The 16649-nt window shown below is 40.2% G+C and overlaps 1 protein-coding gene and 1 long non-coding RNA gene across 2 annotated transcripts; one reads left to right on the top strand and one right to left on the bottom strand.

The window, feature by feature from the left end:
* Positions 1–473: 473 nt before the first annotated feature.
* On the bottom strand, positions 474–2703 carry LOC119777133. The gene is made up of 3 exons (XR_005279878.1): positions 2640–2703; positions 2329–2523; positions 474–1794 (listed from the first exon to the last, which is right to left on the bottom strand). It is a non-coding gene; the product is annotated as an uncharacterized LOC119777133 (long non-coding RNA).
* Positions 2704–3944: 1241 nt separating this feature from the next.
* Positions 3945–16351, top strand: LOC119777125. Its single transcript, XM_038275922.1, has 4 exons — positions 3945–4218; positions 12631–12744; positions 14854–15061; positions 15871–16351. Exons 1-4 carry the CDS (start codon positions 4046–4048, stop codon positions 16321–16323), a joined length of 948 nt encoding a protein of 315 aa, XP_038131850.1. The 5' UTR covers positions 3945–4045; the 3' UTR covers positions 16324–16351.
* Positions 16352–16649: the final 298 nt, after the last annotated feature.

The following is a 16649-nucleotide window of genomic DNA, read 5'->3' as shown; positions in this document are numbered from 1 at the left end:
TATGAATAACCAAAGCATCTATTAAGATAAATATGATGTGACATCACACAACATCTCTCTGTGTTGTTTCATGATTACAAGCCGGGGCGGTTGCCTGTGTCTGGATGTCCATGTGAATAACTGCCACTCATAGCTTAGGCCAAAGAGAGCAGGATAGCATAGTAGCAAAATGGCATAAAGAACATTAAAATGTTCACCTGTAGATATTCAGTTGACAAAATGAAATTCTTTTGCTAAAAGCAGCATAAAGTTGTGTGTTACTACTCCACTTCATATGTTCCTTTATAGCGTTAACGCCGTTTTGCAAAAATGTGCATATGACCATACTGGTGAACAGGTGGAGTAAAGGTTGACAAGTTCTGCTTGTCACACATTTTGTTTTGGTCTACGAAGGGTGCCCAACAGCCCGCCTAGTGGTTGCATCATAAAAATTAGTCCTTTATTGATTATATAATTTTTTTGGTAACACTTTATTTTAAGGTACACCTATTCACTATTAATTAGTTGCTAATTAACATACAAATTAGTAACATATTAGCTATTAATTAGTTGTTATAAAGTACTTATTAATGTCTTATTCTACATAGCCTTATTATACAACCAGTAAGCCATTAACTAAGAGTCTTCCCTCAGTAACCTCAGAATTATTGCTTATTAGCACTAAGTAAGGAAGTTGTTGTATATTAATTATCATCTCAGTATGCTTTGCTTAGTATGGACTTTATAAGGCAGTAGTAGCCCAAGAATAGTTATTCTCCACTTAACATTACTTTTCATTACCACTTAGTAAATATGGTCTGTTCTTACATTACAAAACTAGCGTCCAAATAGCTCTTAATTAAGTCTTTGTTACTTAGAATATGTTCCCCATACTAAAGTGGCATCTTGATCATTACTAATTCACTAATAGTTGAACACTTATTCACCAACAAATGTTCCCTAAACTAAAGTTGCCTCCTTTTCACAATTAGTAAATATATTGTAGCACATAATTACTGCAATAAACAAGTGATGGGTTACACCTTTGAAAAAACTGCTTTATCTATAGGTTCCCTCTAATTCAGTGGTAAAATAACAAAGACAGCACAAGTATAAATTCCTCATTTATTAATCCACTGGTTCAGGTTTTCCAGAGGCTTACAAATACTGGTTGAACAGGTAAAAGGGTCTTCCTGAAATTTCAAATACTGACAACTCTAAGTGGATCCTACTGTATAATAACACAGGTAACCTAATGTTGAAAAACACTGCACAACAGAAAGTACAGAAAATACAAAAAAAAAAGAAATATAAAAAATATAAAATCTGCAGTTCAACATGACTTGTCAAAGGTTAGATCAAATGTACTGAACTGTACAAACATTGCACTTCCACAGCCTAAACTTGCTCTGTTATTACTGCATCAGATGATTTATTCCCCTGTGCACAAAACTTTCACTTTTGAAATACAACAGAATCTTAACTGAACATAGCAGCTTGCTAAGTCTTAATATTTCATCAACAAGGGGAGAAGTTGGCATTTGGCCTTCATGTCCTCTATAATGCGCTTCTTCTCAGGGGTTATGTGCGTTGCACACCTCTTAGCAAAGGACTGCAGGGTCTCAGTTGCAGGATCATACTTCAGAGTGTTGAAGGCTACAGGATCCACAATGTGGAGCTCTGCAATTGGAGCAGTCATCTTGATGGTTCCCCGGTCCACGCCATTGATTCTGAAGGCTTCAGTCATGGTGCGGACTTTGCTCAAGCTTTTCAAGACTTTTTTATATCTGCTGATAACCTCAGCTGGCCCTTTCACTGAAAAATATATAAAATAAAAAACACAAAAAATGAACACAACCCACAGCTTAAGGTCAACTGAATTGTCTTAAACTGGTCACTTCTCCTTTGATGAAGTATAAAACCTATTTTAGAAATTGAAGAATCTACTCATCTTCTGATATTATTCCACGCTCAATATGGGGTTCAGAACTTAATACAAAAATTATACTACTATATTGTAAGATCCGTTCAGTTGGTAAGTCTTATGACTGATATGAATGGTGTTTAATTCTGAGAGACAAATCTTTCTACCAATACATTTGACTACGGATAATAATTAGTGTGAATTCTGCAAAATAAAATGTAACTTTATTCTTGATAAAAGCCAAATTGTTTACTCATTTCATTTTTATTTATCATCAGATTTCCAGTATATTCAGAATCTAGAATTTAAAATCTGTATTTTTCCCTCATAATTACTTCAGGACATATTCATGACAGCTCTTCAAACACCTTTTTCATGACCAGTTGGTGCTAAAAGGGGAGGTGGTTCAAGTCAGCCATTCTTACCTCTTACATGAGCTTTTCCAACAACAGCAACAGTTGCAGGTGGCTATGTCTGCCGTTTCTTCTTTCTTTGGATGACAACGTCACTGTCCGAGGACTCACTGATGTCTGGAGAAGATGGGGGAATGATGTCATCTTCATCCATGTTGCCATCATCATCCTCATCGTTGTCCTCCAACGTTAATACTTTAGATTGAGCTTTGATAAAATAGAGAACAGATATAACAAAGATCAGATTGTTATGAAAATATATCACACCATTCATTGCAATTACATTATATTTTGCATATACAAGTTGCTCCCAAATAACTTACATGACCTCTTCTTTCCTGTGATTTGCTCACGCAAGAAATTGCGCTCTTGCTCAAGATCCTTTATCTTTTCTTGCCATTGGATTTTGGCTTCTAGGAACTCCACTTTGGAAATTGAATCTTAAAAATGAGAGCAGGATAGAAAAAGATTATGAATTTACGGTATTAAATGAGTGAGACAGAAAGAGAACGTCATGCATGCAACAAAGGTAGTTGACCAGATATGGTATGTGCCTTAATTTGATTTGCAAGCACAAAGTTGTATACTGTTAAAACTGTTTCTTCAAGCTAAGCAAAAAAAAAGAAAAAAAAAAATCACCCAAGAAATTAAACTCACTTTAGACAACAAAGATACACTTCTATAAAATGAGAAATCATTACCTGATCCAACGCTGCTTATGCTGCTGCAACTTGGAGCAGAGGCTTTATCTCTTTGATCTTCAAGACCTGCAGTATGACATAGGTACAACAAAATTTATACATATGAATAGATTACTTTAAATGTTTAAAGACATTTAGAATAGATAACTATTTAACTGTTACAGTTACTTGAAAGATAAAGAAAAATTTACCATCCAGATCCTTTTTGGTCACCACGGTCACCGAGTCATCTTTGGGGACTTTTAATGACATTTTTTTCTTGGCCTTAGGCTGTAAAAATATAAATAAATTAGTTTCGCTACATCTGGCAAAATCTAACTTAATGATAATCTACACAAGATTTAAAATCTCTTCTTGTTGAACAACTGCATATTGCCTATCCCCCCGCCCTCCCGCTCTTTCTCTTTTTTCGGCGGTGCACTCAAAATATAATAAAGTGTTGGCGTTACTTTCTGTCAAGTCAAGTCAAAAGTAATTAAAATGGCAACTCGTGTCGATTCGAGTCCCATTTTCTGGTTCAAGTTAATATTAAAGCATTATGCACCTTCACTCAGCTAGCTTGACATTACATTAGCTAATTAGCATCGACATTGCAGATAAACGGGAGTGTTTACTACTTTCACCATGTCAACGACTATGTAAACAAAGCTCAGGAGGACTTTCAACTGAAAGGTTAGCGGTTAACTTACCATTTTTCCCACACAAATTACCTTCTTCACTCTCCAAGCTGTAAAAAGAAACGTTAACGGTCACCTTCTCCGGATCTGACTGACAGGTGGCTCCCTTTGGATGAATGGATGAGAATGTCACATGACGGCAGAGTAACAATCAATGATTGGATGAGAGCAACACATCGAAGGAGCACGGCTACGGATTGGTAGATTCTTATGTCATTCACTACTCAACAAAGTGGTCACTTAGCGCTTTTTTTTAAGCAGTACTACCAGATTGTACGCATTCCCTTTTCACAGAAAGAAAGAAAGAAAAACTTAATGGAATGAGATGAAAAAGCATGAAATTATGAGAAGATGTTAGGTTATGAGTTTTTGAGTCGAATACATTTTAGACAGTGCCCCAAAGAAAACTACAGGTTCACCAGGTGGTTAATGAGAGAAGGCCTTCTTCGAAAATGGATGAAATGCCCCTCTTGCTCTCATGTCATGAAGTTGAAACGGACCTACTACAAAAAGGAAGCAGCATGGTGAGTAGAGCAACTAGACATGTGCCTTATGTATTAATTTTTTGTGTATAAGCATAGGGGAATGTGCAGCGTGCAGTCATCCAAGATCTGCTACACACAATATATATATATATATATATATATATATATATATATATATATATATATATATATATATATATATATATATATACATACAAACAGACATCTACAAAGTCACAATAGAAATCAAACACAGCTGCAAATGTTACACCCCTGTAAAAGGGGAAAATAGAAATACAACACGGACACGATGTAGCTCAGTCAAATCCAATGTTGTAATGGACGAACGAGAGCCACACGTTCCAAACGCAGGCCAGACGAGGCATTAGCAATCGAAAACAGATAATTCGATCCGAACTTAAAACTTACAGCAAGAGAGAGTTAAACTTAATAAAACAGCAAACAGCATTGTTACTTCCCAACACAAAAGAACACTGAATAGAAAAGCATTCTACATACAGTTTTATTTTTATGTTATTAACCTTTTTAACTAAGAAGAAAACCAACGGATTACCGATCTCTAGATCATTCAATTGTAACTTTAATAACAATGTCCGTTTCTATCATCTTTACATACTCCCCTCCAATACAGATGTCGTCCTCGGCATCTCAACCCACAAAATGGGTCCCAATTGAGCTCTGCATGTGATGTCAGATCACCTTAACCAATGTCCATATCCACACATTCAACTAATCCAGCAGTCCAGAAATGTGTGGTGCTTATCTAGATCTGCTGGTTTTCACCAGTCCATCATTGTGTGAAGAGTGAATGGATGTGTATTGGTAACACTCAGTTCATTCAACAGTCCATTTGTGAATGTATGATGTATGTGCATAACTCTATTTAACAGTCCATTTGTGTGAAGAGTGAATGGATGTGTATTGGTAACACTCAGTTCATTCAACAGTCCATTTGTGAATGTATGATGTATGTGCATAACTCTATTTAACAGTCCATTTGTGTGAAGAGTGAATGGATGTGTATTGGTAACACTCAGTTCATTCAACAGTCCATTTGCGAATGTATGATGCGTGTGCATAAGTCCATTTAACAGTCCATTTGTGTGAAGAGTGAATGTATGTGTGAAAGTGTGTTTTCACTCCAGCTGTCCGAAAGTCCACCAAATGATGTATAGTGAGTGTTCGTGGTTTTCATGCATGTCATATACTTAATATCCTGGTATAACGATAGGCTGATAGTCAAAGCACTGCACAGGTGTCATCCATGCCCATTCCCCTGGCATAGCTCCATGGGATGCTGGTGGGTACCAGTGCATGATGTTACTTTTGAGACCAGTGCTATTACAAGTAGGATTGCCCAACTGGTTATATGTGAACAATTTAGGAGGTCGTCTCTCTCTCACAGGTTGCTGATAGCGCTGTTCATTTCTGCAGTGAATTTCATGCTCTACAGGCAACTTTACATCAGGTATCTCTTCCTGCTCAGCTCCCTCTTGCACCATAGTCTCCTGTTGGCCTGAGATGACGCCATCTGTCAGGAAACTTCCATTATCCGGCTCCGGCTGGTAATTGTCCTGTTGAAGAAGCCCAGCATCCTGTGAAAGCGTTTCTACTTCCTTGACAGTCTGTGGTCTGTCTGGGTTGTTCTGAGGCTGTGTCACAGGGAGATGCTGATCCATTGGCGGATAGTAATCGCAGTCACTATCCTCATCGTCTGTGTCCTGATTTTGGTGCTCTGTCCTTTTGGGGGTCCCTGCTGTCGTTCTTGGTTTTGCTCTGGCTGGTTTCAATTGTATCTCCAGTGGTAAATGGTCACACGGCAGTAGCAAGCTACGATGCAGTATTCTACGTCCTCTTGCTTTACCTTGTTCCGGTAACACTACATAAATGGGCATATTCTTGCCCACCTGACGGATAACTCTGTGAATGCAATCTTCCCAATGGTTTCGAAGTTTCCCTGTTCCGCCTCTGGGTGTCATGTTCCTAACAAGAACTCGATCGCCCTCATGTAATACAGAACTTCTTATTTTGCCGTCATAATTTTTCTTACTCCTGTCAGCACATTTTCTTTCATTTGCCTTAGCAATCTCAAATGCCTCTTGCATCTGCTCTTTCCACCTTCTCATATACTCTTGATGGTCAGTAGTTCCAATTTCTGGGGTTACACCAAATAGCAAGTCTACCGGCAATCTGGGCGGCCTGCCAAATAGGAGGTAAAAGGGGGAGAAGCCTGTGGCTTCACACCGAGTACTATTGTATGCATAGATAAGCTTGGGCAGTGACTGTCTCCAATCTGACTTCTGCCTGTCTGTGAGTGTTCTCAGCATTTGCAATAGTGTTCTATTCAAACGCTCCACCTGTCCGTTACCTTGCGGGTGGTATGGTGTTGTTCTGGAGCTCACCACTCCACAGTTCTTCTTCAGCTGTGCAACCAGCTGGTTTTCAAATTCTCCACCCTGATCATGATGAATTCTCAGGGGGAATCCAAACTTCAGTGCATAGTCATTGAATATCTTATCTGCTACTGTTTTTGCAGATTTTGTCGTGGTGGGGTAGGCTTGTGCGAAGCGTGTGAAATGATCTACGATGACCAGTATGTATTCATATCCACCTTTACACTTGTCTAGGTGCAGGAAATCAATGGATACCAGTTCAAACGGCTGAGTGGCGACAATTGGCACGAGTGGGGCTTTTGTTTCTCGACAGGGTTTTTTCTGTTTGAGGCATGTACACGTTTGAGTGACATAATGTTCAATCTCTCTCTGCATGTGAGGCCAGAAAAAGCGATCCCGTACAAGTGATGTTGTTCGTTCCACACCTTGATGTCCCATGTCATTGTGGAGCTGTTTCATGACAACTAACTTGTATTTTTCAGGGAGGACGAGTTGAGTCCTGTTCTCAGTCTTTCTGTGAAGTATTCCATCTCCATCAAAACTGAGTTTCTCCCAGTCACGGAAGAGACGTCTGCTCTGTGTGCTGAATGATTTTAACTGCTGTCCCCTCGGTCTCTCATTTGACTGCTTACAGACAATGACCGGTCCAATAACCTGGTCATCCTTTTGAGCTTGACAGAGAGCTTCTCTTGAAAGGGGTATAGGCATGTCCTCATCTGTTTCTAGACATCCAGCAGCCGTTACCGACCACACAATGTGTGGGACACTCACCTCCACTGCTTGTACTATAGTTTGAACGGAGAGGGAGGGCATTTCCTCTGAACATTCTTCCATCATTGTCTCGATGTCACAGGGCATCCTTGAGAGGCCATCAGCATCACAGTTCTCTTTGCCTGGGCGATATTTGATTGTTAGGTCAAAATCTGCCAATTCAGCAACCCACCTATGCCCTGTTGCATTCAGTTTAGCTGTCGATAGCACATAGGTAAGTGGATTATTGTCTGTATACACCACGCAAGATGAATGGATAAGGTAATCTCGGAAGCGCTCTGTAACGGCCCACTTCAAAGCCAAAAATTCAAGTTTCCCTGAATGCAAGTGGTAGTTTCTTTCTGCTTTGGTCAGTGTGCGAGATGCATATGCTATTACACAAAGTTTCCCCTCTTGCTCTTGATATAGCACTGCACCTAAGCCTTGCTGCGAAGCATCCGTGTGTAAAATGAACGATCGGTTGAAGTCTGGGAATCCAAGTATTGGTGGTTCAACCAAGCAATCAATCAACTTCTCCAATATTTGCTGATGTTCTTCAGTCCATGTGATTGGCTTGTGTGATGGTGTCCCCTTATACTTTCCTTTTACTCTGTCTTTCCTTACGTCCTGGTCCTCCTGTTTGCCTGAGCCAGGGTCTGATTCCATTAGGGCATAAAGAGGGTTGGCAATACGGGAAAAGTTCTGAATGTACTGTCTGTAGTAGCTCAGTAACCCCATAATGGTCCTCAGTTCTCCTACCGTCCGTGGCTGCTTTTCCTTTAAGGCTCTGATGGCCACAGTATCAGCTGGATCCATCTTACTGCCCTCAGCTGACACAATACGCCCCAAGTAACGAATCTCACGCTTAAACACTTCACACTTACTTGGTTTCAGCTTTATCCCGTACTGTCGTAGTCGCTGAAGGACAGTCCTCACATGATCAATGTGATCCTCAAAGGTTCTACTGAAGACCAGTGTGTCATCTAAATATGGGACGCAGATCTCATCCCTTAGCCCCTCCAAACATTCTTCCATACAACGCTGAAAAGCAGCTGGAGCATTCATCAGACCAAAAGGGATTCTGATCCACTCATAGAGACCCCACGGTGTAACAAAAGCGGTTATGTGCCTGCTCTCCTTCGCCATCAAGCCCTGATGGTACGCTTTCCCCTGATCCAAAAGCGAAAACCACGAGTTCCCTCCAAGACCATCCATTATGTCTTGCACTCTTGGGATAGGTTGCCGGTCAGGAAGTGTTTTCTTATTCACCTCACGAAAATCTATACATAGACGGAGGCTCCCATCTTTCTTTCGAACGCACACAACTGGTGATGCGTAAGGTGAATTTGACTTCTCCACCCAGCCCTGAGCAATGAGGTCACTTAAGTAGTCTTTCATTTCCCGATAAAGTGGCTTAGGTACAGAGAGGTATGCTTTTGCAACAGGCTCAGTGTCTTTCAGTGAGATGCTGAGTTGAAGTTTTTCTATATAACCAATATCATCATCTGTTCTTGAGAAGGAAGCACACTCTTCCCTTAACATCTTGTGAATTACTTCTCGTTCTGGCTCACTGAGGTGGCTTAGATCCACTGGTGGGTCCCAGATATTATCTGTAGTCTGGTTAGTTTTAGCTTCGATATGATTTGTTGTAACTGAAGGTAATGGGCGGGGGCCCCTCTAGTATGGAGGCAGGGTACACCGCTTGGACCAGTTGGACAGTCCCCAAGACAGTTTTTTCCGCCAACAATATATCATGATCTGTGATGTTCTGCACGCTTAGAATTACAGAAGGTTTCCTGCTGCCCTTATTTACTGTTACAAGTATTTCACACAGTTCAAGTCCTTCTGTCCAATGTGGATTTGCATTTGGCTCAAAGAGAAGTATTTTGTCTTCACACGGGGAATCCATGTTTACATGGCACTCAACCCTGACTGAGGTACGCTTGGGAATGTTAATCCGTTCCCTTTTGGTCTTGACCATGTACTCATCCACTGGCGTGGTACTAACTTGTTCCACAATAGCGGTTACGTGTTCTACAAAAGCTGCTGGCTGGCCTGGGAATGCTGCCCTTACTGTCATACTTAACCCTTCCCTGTCAGATGTGCTTGAACATCGCAGCTCACTGTCTAAAATAATCTTAATCACATTAGACCCAATAATAGGCTGAGCAAGCTTACCAGCCTTCATTACCAGTGTGGGGACAATAACTTCTGTGTTGGATGCAGCCCCTGAAGCCAACCTGAAAGTTATCTCAACCCAACCTGTATATGGCATGCTTTCCCCATTCGCTGCCCTTATGTCAAAAGCCTGTGTTATGTCTAAAATTTCTGAAATGTCTCTTAGTCTTGCGTCTGGCAGGTGTGATTCTTTCCATTCCTCATCAATTATAGTCACTTGGGAGCTTGAGTCCCACAAAGCCTGAACTCTTCGGTTTTGAATGAAGCATTCAACCATATGCTTTTCCCCTACCAATGGTGCTCTTTTAGCCCTTTTGTTTCTGTTTGGGATCGTGTTGTTGGTTACACACAAGTGTACTTGACATCTTCTTTTGTGTTCAGACCAGTTATCAACTTGACATGACTTAGAGCAGTAGCACACTTTCTTACAAGATGCACATTGCTTTAGAATTACACCTTTACCGCCCTGTCCACAATGAGCACATTGCTGGGACATTGCTGCAGAACTGGTCACTCCCTGTCCCGTGCGAGTGACCTTCCACCGTTTAAAGGCTCACCTCCCGGGTGTCTCTGTACTCTTGCTGGACAACCAGCCTGAAAGTGGTCAATACTGCCACATCTATAACAGTGTGTGCAATAATCTTCAGTTCCGCTGTGTTGGCAGTTAAAACATTTTCTTCTCTGGTCACGATTTGGTGGGCGAAAACTATACTGTGGGTTAAACCTTTGCTGGTACGGGACCATTCCCTCTCTGTGTCTGGAGCTTGGAGCCAACCAGCATCCCTGTGCCAACTCTTGCACCTGCTGACCTGAAAACTGCAACTCTGCTGCACCATCAGCCACACCTGCTGCCAGTGGTTGTTTTGGCATGTACTGGGGCTGTTGCATGGACTCCCTAATATGATGAACTTCAGCTTTCAGATCTTTTAATAACGCCATTTCAGATTTAATTTCCTCAAGTTGGGAAAGAACACTTGGGGAAACTTTACTCTTTTGTTGAGTTGGTTGATTTTCATTCTTTTCAACAGGAGTATCACTGGACTGAGCTGAATGGACAGTAACAGGTCTTTGTGACCCTGACATTCTTTTCTTGTTCTGCCTCTCATTCTCATAAGCACATGCTGTGTTCATTCTCTCTAGTAACAATTCATCAGAGATGTCAGTTTGCTCCAAATAAGGCTGAAGATCTCGCCTGATATTATCATTCTGCAGGCCAGTTAACACAGTATGAAGAAACATCCTCTGCACTAACCCAGGGTCGTACTGGAGACCAGACTCAGACTCCTGTGAGGCAAACAGAATTTTCTGTCTCAGGTCAAAAGTGCGAATAATGAAGTTCTGTGGAGTTTCTTTGGTGCCTTGTACCTCTGAAGTCAGCTGCTTATACAGTTCAGTTGCACTTTTCTCTTGATAATGACACCTGAGTATGCGCCTCAGTGTGGGTAAGGTCAGGTTGGTTCTGCCCTCCAAGTAGCTGCGGAGTTGCATGCCAGGGGATATTGCCCTTATCACCGCATCCACTATCTCAAGTTCAGGAAACCCTTTGTTTGAACCATGTTCAATCTGTCGAGCCAAACTTGAAAAGGTTAGCTTGTCTTTTTGGCCAGGTTCACCAATTTGACCAGCTATTTTAAAGTCCTTGTGCCAGGGGTGAGGGGCAATACTGTGAACTACACTCTGTGCTGGCTGTCTGGTGGTAGTGGTGCTGGTGATTTTTGTCTCTGATTTGTTGCTCTCATCCTGTCTGGGTGTGCTTGATAACTGAAACTGCAAGCCCTGGACTTCCTCCAATCTTCCCCCCTTGTCCCCTTCATTTTGTCCACCTCCTTCTCTTGATGTGCCAGCTTTGCCAGCTATCTGAAGCTCAGAAATTTTGTCTTGCAGGTGGAGTAAATCAGCCATACCTTGATCCTCAAGTTTTTCTAGCTCTTCTCTTTGTATGTGATTTGAGATTAGTGTGATGAGGGCAGCTCGGCCCCTGTTGGTGGTATGTCCAAACTCTGCTCCAGTAATGGTCAGATAACCACACAGCTCCACCAAACCCTCTCGGGAAAGCTGACACAAAGCTCTGATTACTTCAAACTTTAACTCTTCTACTGCTGATGACTCCATCTTCTCAGCTGAATGTGTGTGCTAACAGTGAAGTGGTATCTTACTATTTTTGGGTAGTAGTAGATGCTCTCCTGGTATGCTGAAATACCTCAGATCACATGTAGGCTGCCCCAAAAAGGTCTGAATGCCGCTGCCGCTGTTTATCCACCTGTGTCTGATTTTCTGGGTTGTTAAAAGGGATGTGTGACGGCTGGGTACATCTCTTGCGGACGCTTAACCATGCTGCACACCATCCCAGCGGTGCCTCCAAATGTTACACCCCTGTAAAAGGGGAAAATAGAAATACAACACGGACATGATGTAGCTCAGTCAAATCCAATGTTGTAATGGACGAACGAGAGCCACACGTTCCAAACGCAGGCCAGACGAGGCATTAGCAATCGAAAACAGATAATTCGATCCGAACTTAAAACTTACAGCAAGAGAGAGTTAAACTTAATAAAACAGCAAACAGCATTGTTACTTCCCAACACAAAAGAACACTGAATAGAAAAGCATTCTACATACAGTTTTATTTTTATGTTATTAACCTTTTTAACTAAGAAGAAAACCAACGGATTACCGATCTCTAGATCATTCAATTGTAACTTTAATAACAATGTCCGTTTCTATCATCTTTACACAAATTTAAATTTTTAAGTGAGCACTGTATATTTGGTAGAGATACTAAATATACGAAGTGCTACATGTGTACAAAGTCTGAAATGAAAAATGCCTTTTAAAAAAGTTCACATTACTCGACATATTGTTCACTTATGTATTATTATTATTATTATATCAGCTTGACTTTAAACTTGTACATGCACAGGGATTTATTGATATCATATCACCCTTTCATGTCGTGGCACAGTGACAAGTAGGCACAGCTAAATTTACTCAGTTTACATAAATATCTGTCCCCCTCTTCATCTTCATTTATGTTACAGTTTATTTAGTAAACTCATTACAGTATCATGGGTTTTTATTTTTACAAATTAACCTTTGGATTTAATTTCAGGATTTGTCGAGATTCCTGTCACAAAGGGAAAACAGTATCAAGGTCGATCCGGACTGGCTCCATCTTCGAGAAATCGCACCTTCGGCTGCAAACGTGGATGCATTACATCTACAGGTGCATGGTTTTACATTTTATAATAACAACAGCCATCAAAGACAAAATTAAATTCAGACCATAATGTTTCTGTTAATATTCTCTTGCTATACTGTTGGTTGGGATGGGTCCTATTAGACCCAATGCTTATGTGACATTCAGTATATGGGAAGAATTCTGAATATCAGTCAAATTTATCAAGTATGTGTAATTGTGTAAGTTCTGGGTTGCGAACACTCCATTGTAGTACAAAGGTCTCATGGATTTTTAGGTTTTAGGTGGTTCCAGGAAATTTTCTCAAAAAAATTAAACTTTTTAAATCAACACTTCACTATACTAATTTACTCAGTATCCATTTTATTTTCTTACAACTCTTCAAAGATACAGCAGATTTAATTAATTTGGGGTTTCGTTCCATTCAGCTCTTCATATAGTGAATGCTCTTTACCCTACTTTGCGTTTGACATTGGTTGTTTGAGGTTAAAAACACTTTTCTATTCAGTCTATGAGTATCTGCTGTGTCTGAAAATGGGACTGCAAATGAGGAATTGTGCAGTGTTGTGCCTGAACGCGTTCATTGAACGAAAGTTCATGAACTCGTTCATATTTTGGGCGAACGTGAACTGAACGTACTGTATTACTGCCTGATGAACGTTATCGTGAACTCGTTCATTCTGGTGTCTGTGAACGGCACGCTCTCTCAGTTCAACTCTGTTCAATAGGTTGCCAGATTTCTATAGAGCCCTCCAGGCGAAACCCCGGCTAAATCACACCGTAAACAGGCCTTAATATGTAGCGGGGAAAACACCCAATCTGGCAACACCAGCTACCAGCGTCGTAGCCTACAGCCGCGTGCGTCATCAAAACAAAATGCAGCGTGGAAGCCACAGCAGCGTGGAGACGACCGTGGATGCGAAAAAGTAGCAGTATGATCACTTAAAATAGTTTTATGACCAGGTGGTCGGTGAGGATGATGGCAACAATCTTACATTTCTCTGCAAACTTTGCCCGCCGGCTTTCAGTGAAAAAATCCGCACTTCAGTAACCTTAAATTCCTACCTCAGCCTGGTCCCTCAGTTTGTGTTAGTAAAATGTTCTTGAGGGTTTTACTATTCATGTAACTTGTTTGTTAAACCTGCCTGGTATCATTTTCCAGGATTCCAATATTCCTTTTTAGAATGTACTGAAATGGAATTTCAAATTGAAAAAAATATTAAAATAAAAAAAACATTTGCACCTTAAAGACTACTTTCCTGTTTTTCTTTTAATAATTCCTCATAAAAAAGACCATCAAGCGGCACATTTTTCCTGATGTTTTTTGAGAATATACTGTAGGGGTGAAAGCTGCAGCTGCTACTAGTGTGAAGTGAATGGACAGCAACAAAGCATTAAAGCAACAATAGGGAAATGCTGTCCCCTCAATGCTAATGTAAACCCTGGTTGGGTAAGGATTCAAAACTGGATATGAAGATGAAATCTGACGAACAGTTTCAGTGTTACAACTGATGAAATAATTGCTGTCTGTGGTTCTACAGTAGGCTATGGTGTAATTGTACGGAGCCCCTCTGATGACATGGTCAAAAAATTTTTTTAATTGTGGCCACGAAGTAGTATTTGGTGCGCATGAAATAGCTACTACTTCGTGGCCACGCAATAAGTTTAATGTGCGCACGAAATACTTATTAATAATATTAACATCATTCCTGGACAACTGGGTAAGCAAATCGAGCGCGCCTTAGACCTTAGAGAAGGCGCGCTCGATTTGCTTACCCAGTTGTCTAGGAATGATATTAATATTATTAATAAGTATTTCGTGCGCACGAAATACTACTTCGTGGCCACAATTAAAATATTTTTTTGACCATGTCATCAGAGGGGCTAAAATTGAGCAATATATGAAAAAAAAAAAGAACTATGAACTAGTTCATTTTTTGGAACTGTGAACTATGAACTGAACTAGTTCATTTTAAAATGTGTGAACTGAACTTTGAACTAGTTCACGTAGAAAGAGAACTTTCCCAACACTGGAATTGTGGTTATAAAAAGGTTAATAACAACTCAAGAAATTGGTTTTAACCACTCACTTCTGAACTGTGTCATTAGAATATTTATCTGGTTGATCTTTTACAGATTTGCTCAAGGCCTTCGACTAAGGCAAGTGGACATGCTGCAAGAGGGAATTACTCAGAGTTCTGCAACTCTGAGTAAACTTGCAGACAAGCTGCGGAGAGTTTGCAAATCAGGAATGAAAAGAATGAGAAGAAGAGGCAAGCAGACCGTTGGACAAAGGACAGAGATTGTTATGATAGATGAAAGCAAATTTGGCCATAAAAGAAAGGTATGAAATTTATACTATGAGTATTATTTCAATGCCAAATACACGATTTTTGTGTCTAAAAACATGTTTTTGATGTTGCTTAAGTCTGTCCTAATCTAAGCTACTGTCTGTGTAGGGGTTGGTAAAAATATCGATTTACTGACCAATCGCAATACTTTCCTGTGCAATTCAATATCAAATCGCAAATCCTCTGAATCAATTCCCCTCCTGACCAATGAGGGGAGCTGTATTTGTTATTAACATTGTATGGACAAAGGCGATGTTAGATCATACAACAAAAAAATTGCAAATATTTTTTTGATTTTCAGATGTTTTATTACACAAAAATATGACTTGACATACTACATCTGGTCACATGGGCATGAAAATAAATATTAAAAAATCTACAACAGAGTTCCTACTTCTTACTGAATTGACATTGAAGCATTTAAATTTAGATTGAATCGAAATGAAATTGCGACCCCAAGAATCTAAATCTAATTGAGTTGTGAGATTCTTACAGTAACAATACTCAGCCCTAATCTGTAGAGACAGTATACATACATTTAAACCTGATTTTGCCTAAGGTGCTTGGAGGTTTGTCTCCTGGATCTCGAGAAGTAACTACTGCATTATAGAATAAGAAGAATTGTAGTTCATTGATGCATTCGAGAGGAATGTCACTTTTAAGAAACTGCATTATTTCTACACCCCAGAATAGTTGGTAAACATGAACCACGACTCCAAAATTAAAGAGAACTCTCCCATGTCTCACCATTATTGCAGAATCATTGTCCCCATTTTTAAATATTTACTCTTGTGAATTTCAGTACAACAGAGGACGGGCAAGCAACAGGAGTTCCTGGGTATTCGGAATGCTAGGGATTAAGGATGACAGAAGGAGACCCATCCTTAAGATTGTGCCTCACCGTTCAGCCAGGCATCTCTTGCCTCTAATAAAGAAGCATGTTCGTCGTGGAAGCTCCGTCATTTCAGATGGGTGGAGGTCTTACCGCCGTCTTCAGGATGAAGGTTACAACCACCTGACTGTCAACCATCACGATTTTTTTGTTGACCCTGTTACAGGTGCACATACACAAAACTTGGAGAGATTTTGGGGTATTTGCAAATCAACTATTTGGAGACAAAGAGGGAACCGCACACAAAAACTGTTGAGGGATCACTTAGATGTAATTGAGTGGACATATTGGCGTGGAAACCATCACAGTAAAGGACCACTTGGAATGCTTTTGCACGACATTAGAAAAAAATATCCAGTATAAAACCTGCCTGAAATATAGATAAAGATATCAACTTCATATTTATACTACAACCACTAAAAGGTTTGACACACTAAATGTACTGCTTTCTCTGGGATAAGGCTCTTTCACGGACATGAAGGCCAAATGCCAACTTCTCCACTCATGTTGAACTGTGCAGATTTTATATTTTTTATATTTCTTTTTTTTTTTTGAATTTTCTGTACTTTCTGTTGTGCAGTGTTTTTCAACATTAGGTTACCTGTGTTATTATACAGTAGGATCCACTTAGAGTTGTCAGTATTTGAAATTTCAGGAAGACCCTTTTACCTGTTTAACCAGTATTTGTA

This window comes from Cyprinodon tularosa, unplaced genomic scaffold (genome assembly GCF_016077235.1).
Source record: "Cyprinodon tularosa strain WSP-4 unplaced genomic scaffold, ASM1607723v1 ctg98, whole genome shotgun sequence".
NCBI lineage: Eukaryota > Metazoa > Chordata > Actinopteri > Cyprinodontiformes > Cyprinodontidae > Cyprinodon > Cyprinodon tularosa.
The sequence above is the reverse complement of the archived record's forward strand: the minus strand, read 5'-3'. Positions and strand labels throughout refer to the sequence as shown.

What these genes read in the sequence shown, in the direction of transcription:
- LOC119777125 (XM_038275922.1), top strand. Translation starts at nt 4,046, where the DNA reads ATGTTAGGTTATGAGTTTTTGAGTCGAATACATTTTAGACAGTGCCCC. An exon ending in TGGATGCATTACATCTACAG is followed by an intron (nt 12,745 to 14,853) that starts GTGCATGGTTTT and finishes GATCTTTTACAG; the next exon opens with ATTTGCTCAAGGCCTTCGAC. An exon ending in AATTTGGCCATAAAAGAAAG is followed by an intron (nt 15,062 to 15,870) that starts GTATGAAATTTA and finishes TGTGAATTTCAG; the next exon opens with TACAACAGAGGACGGGCAAG.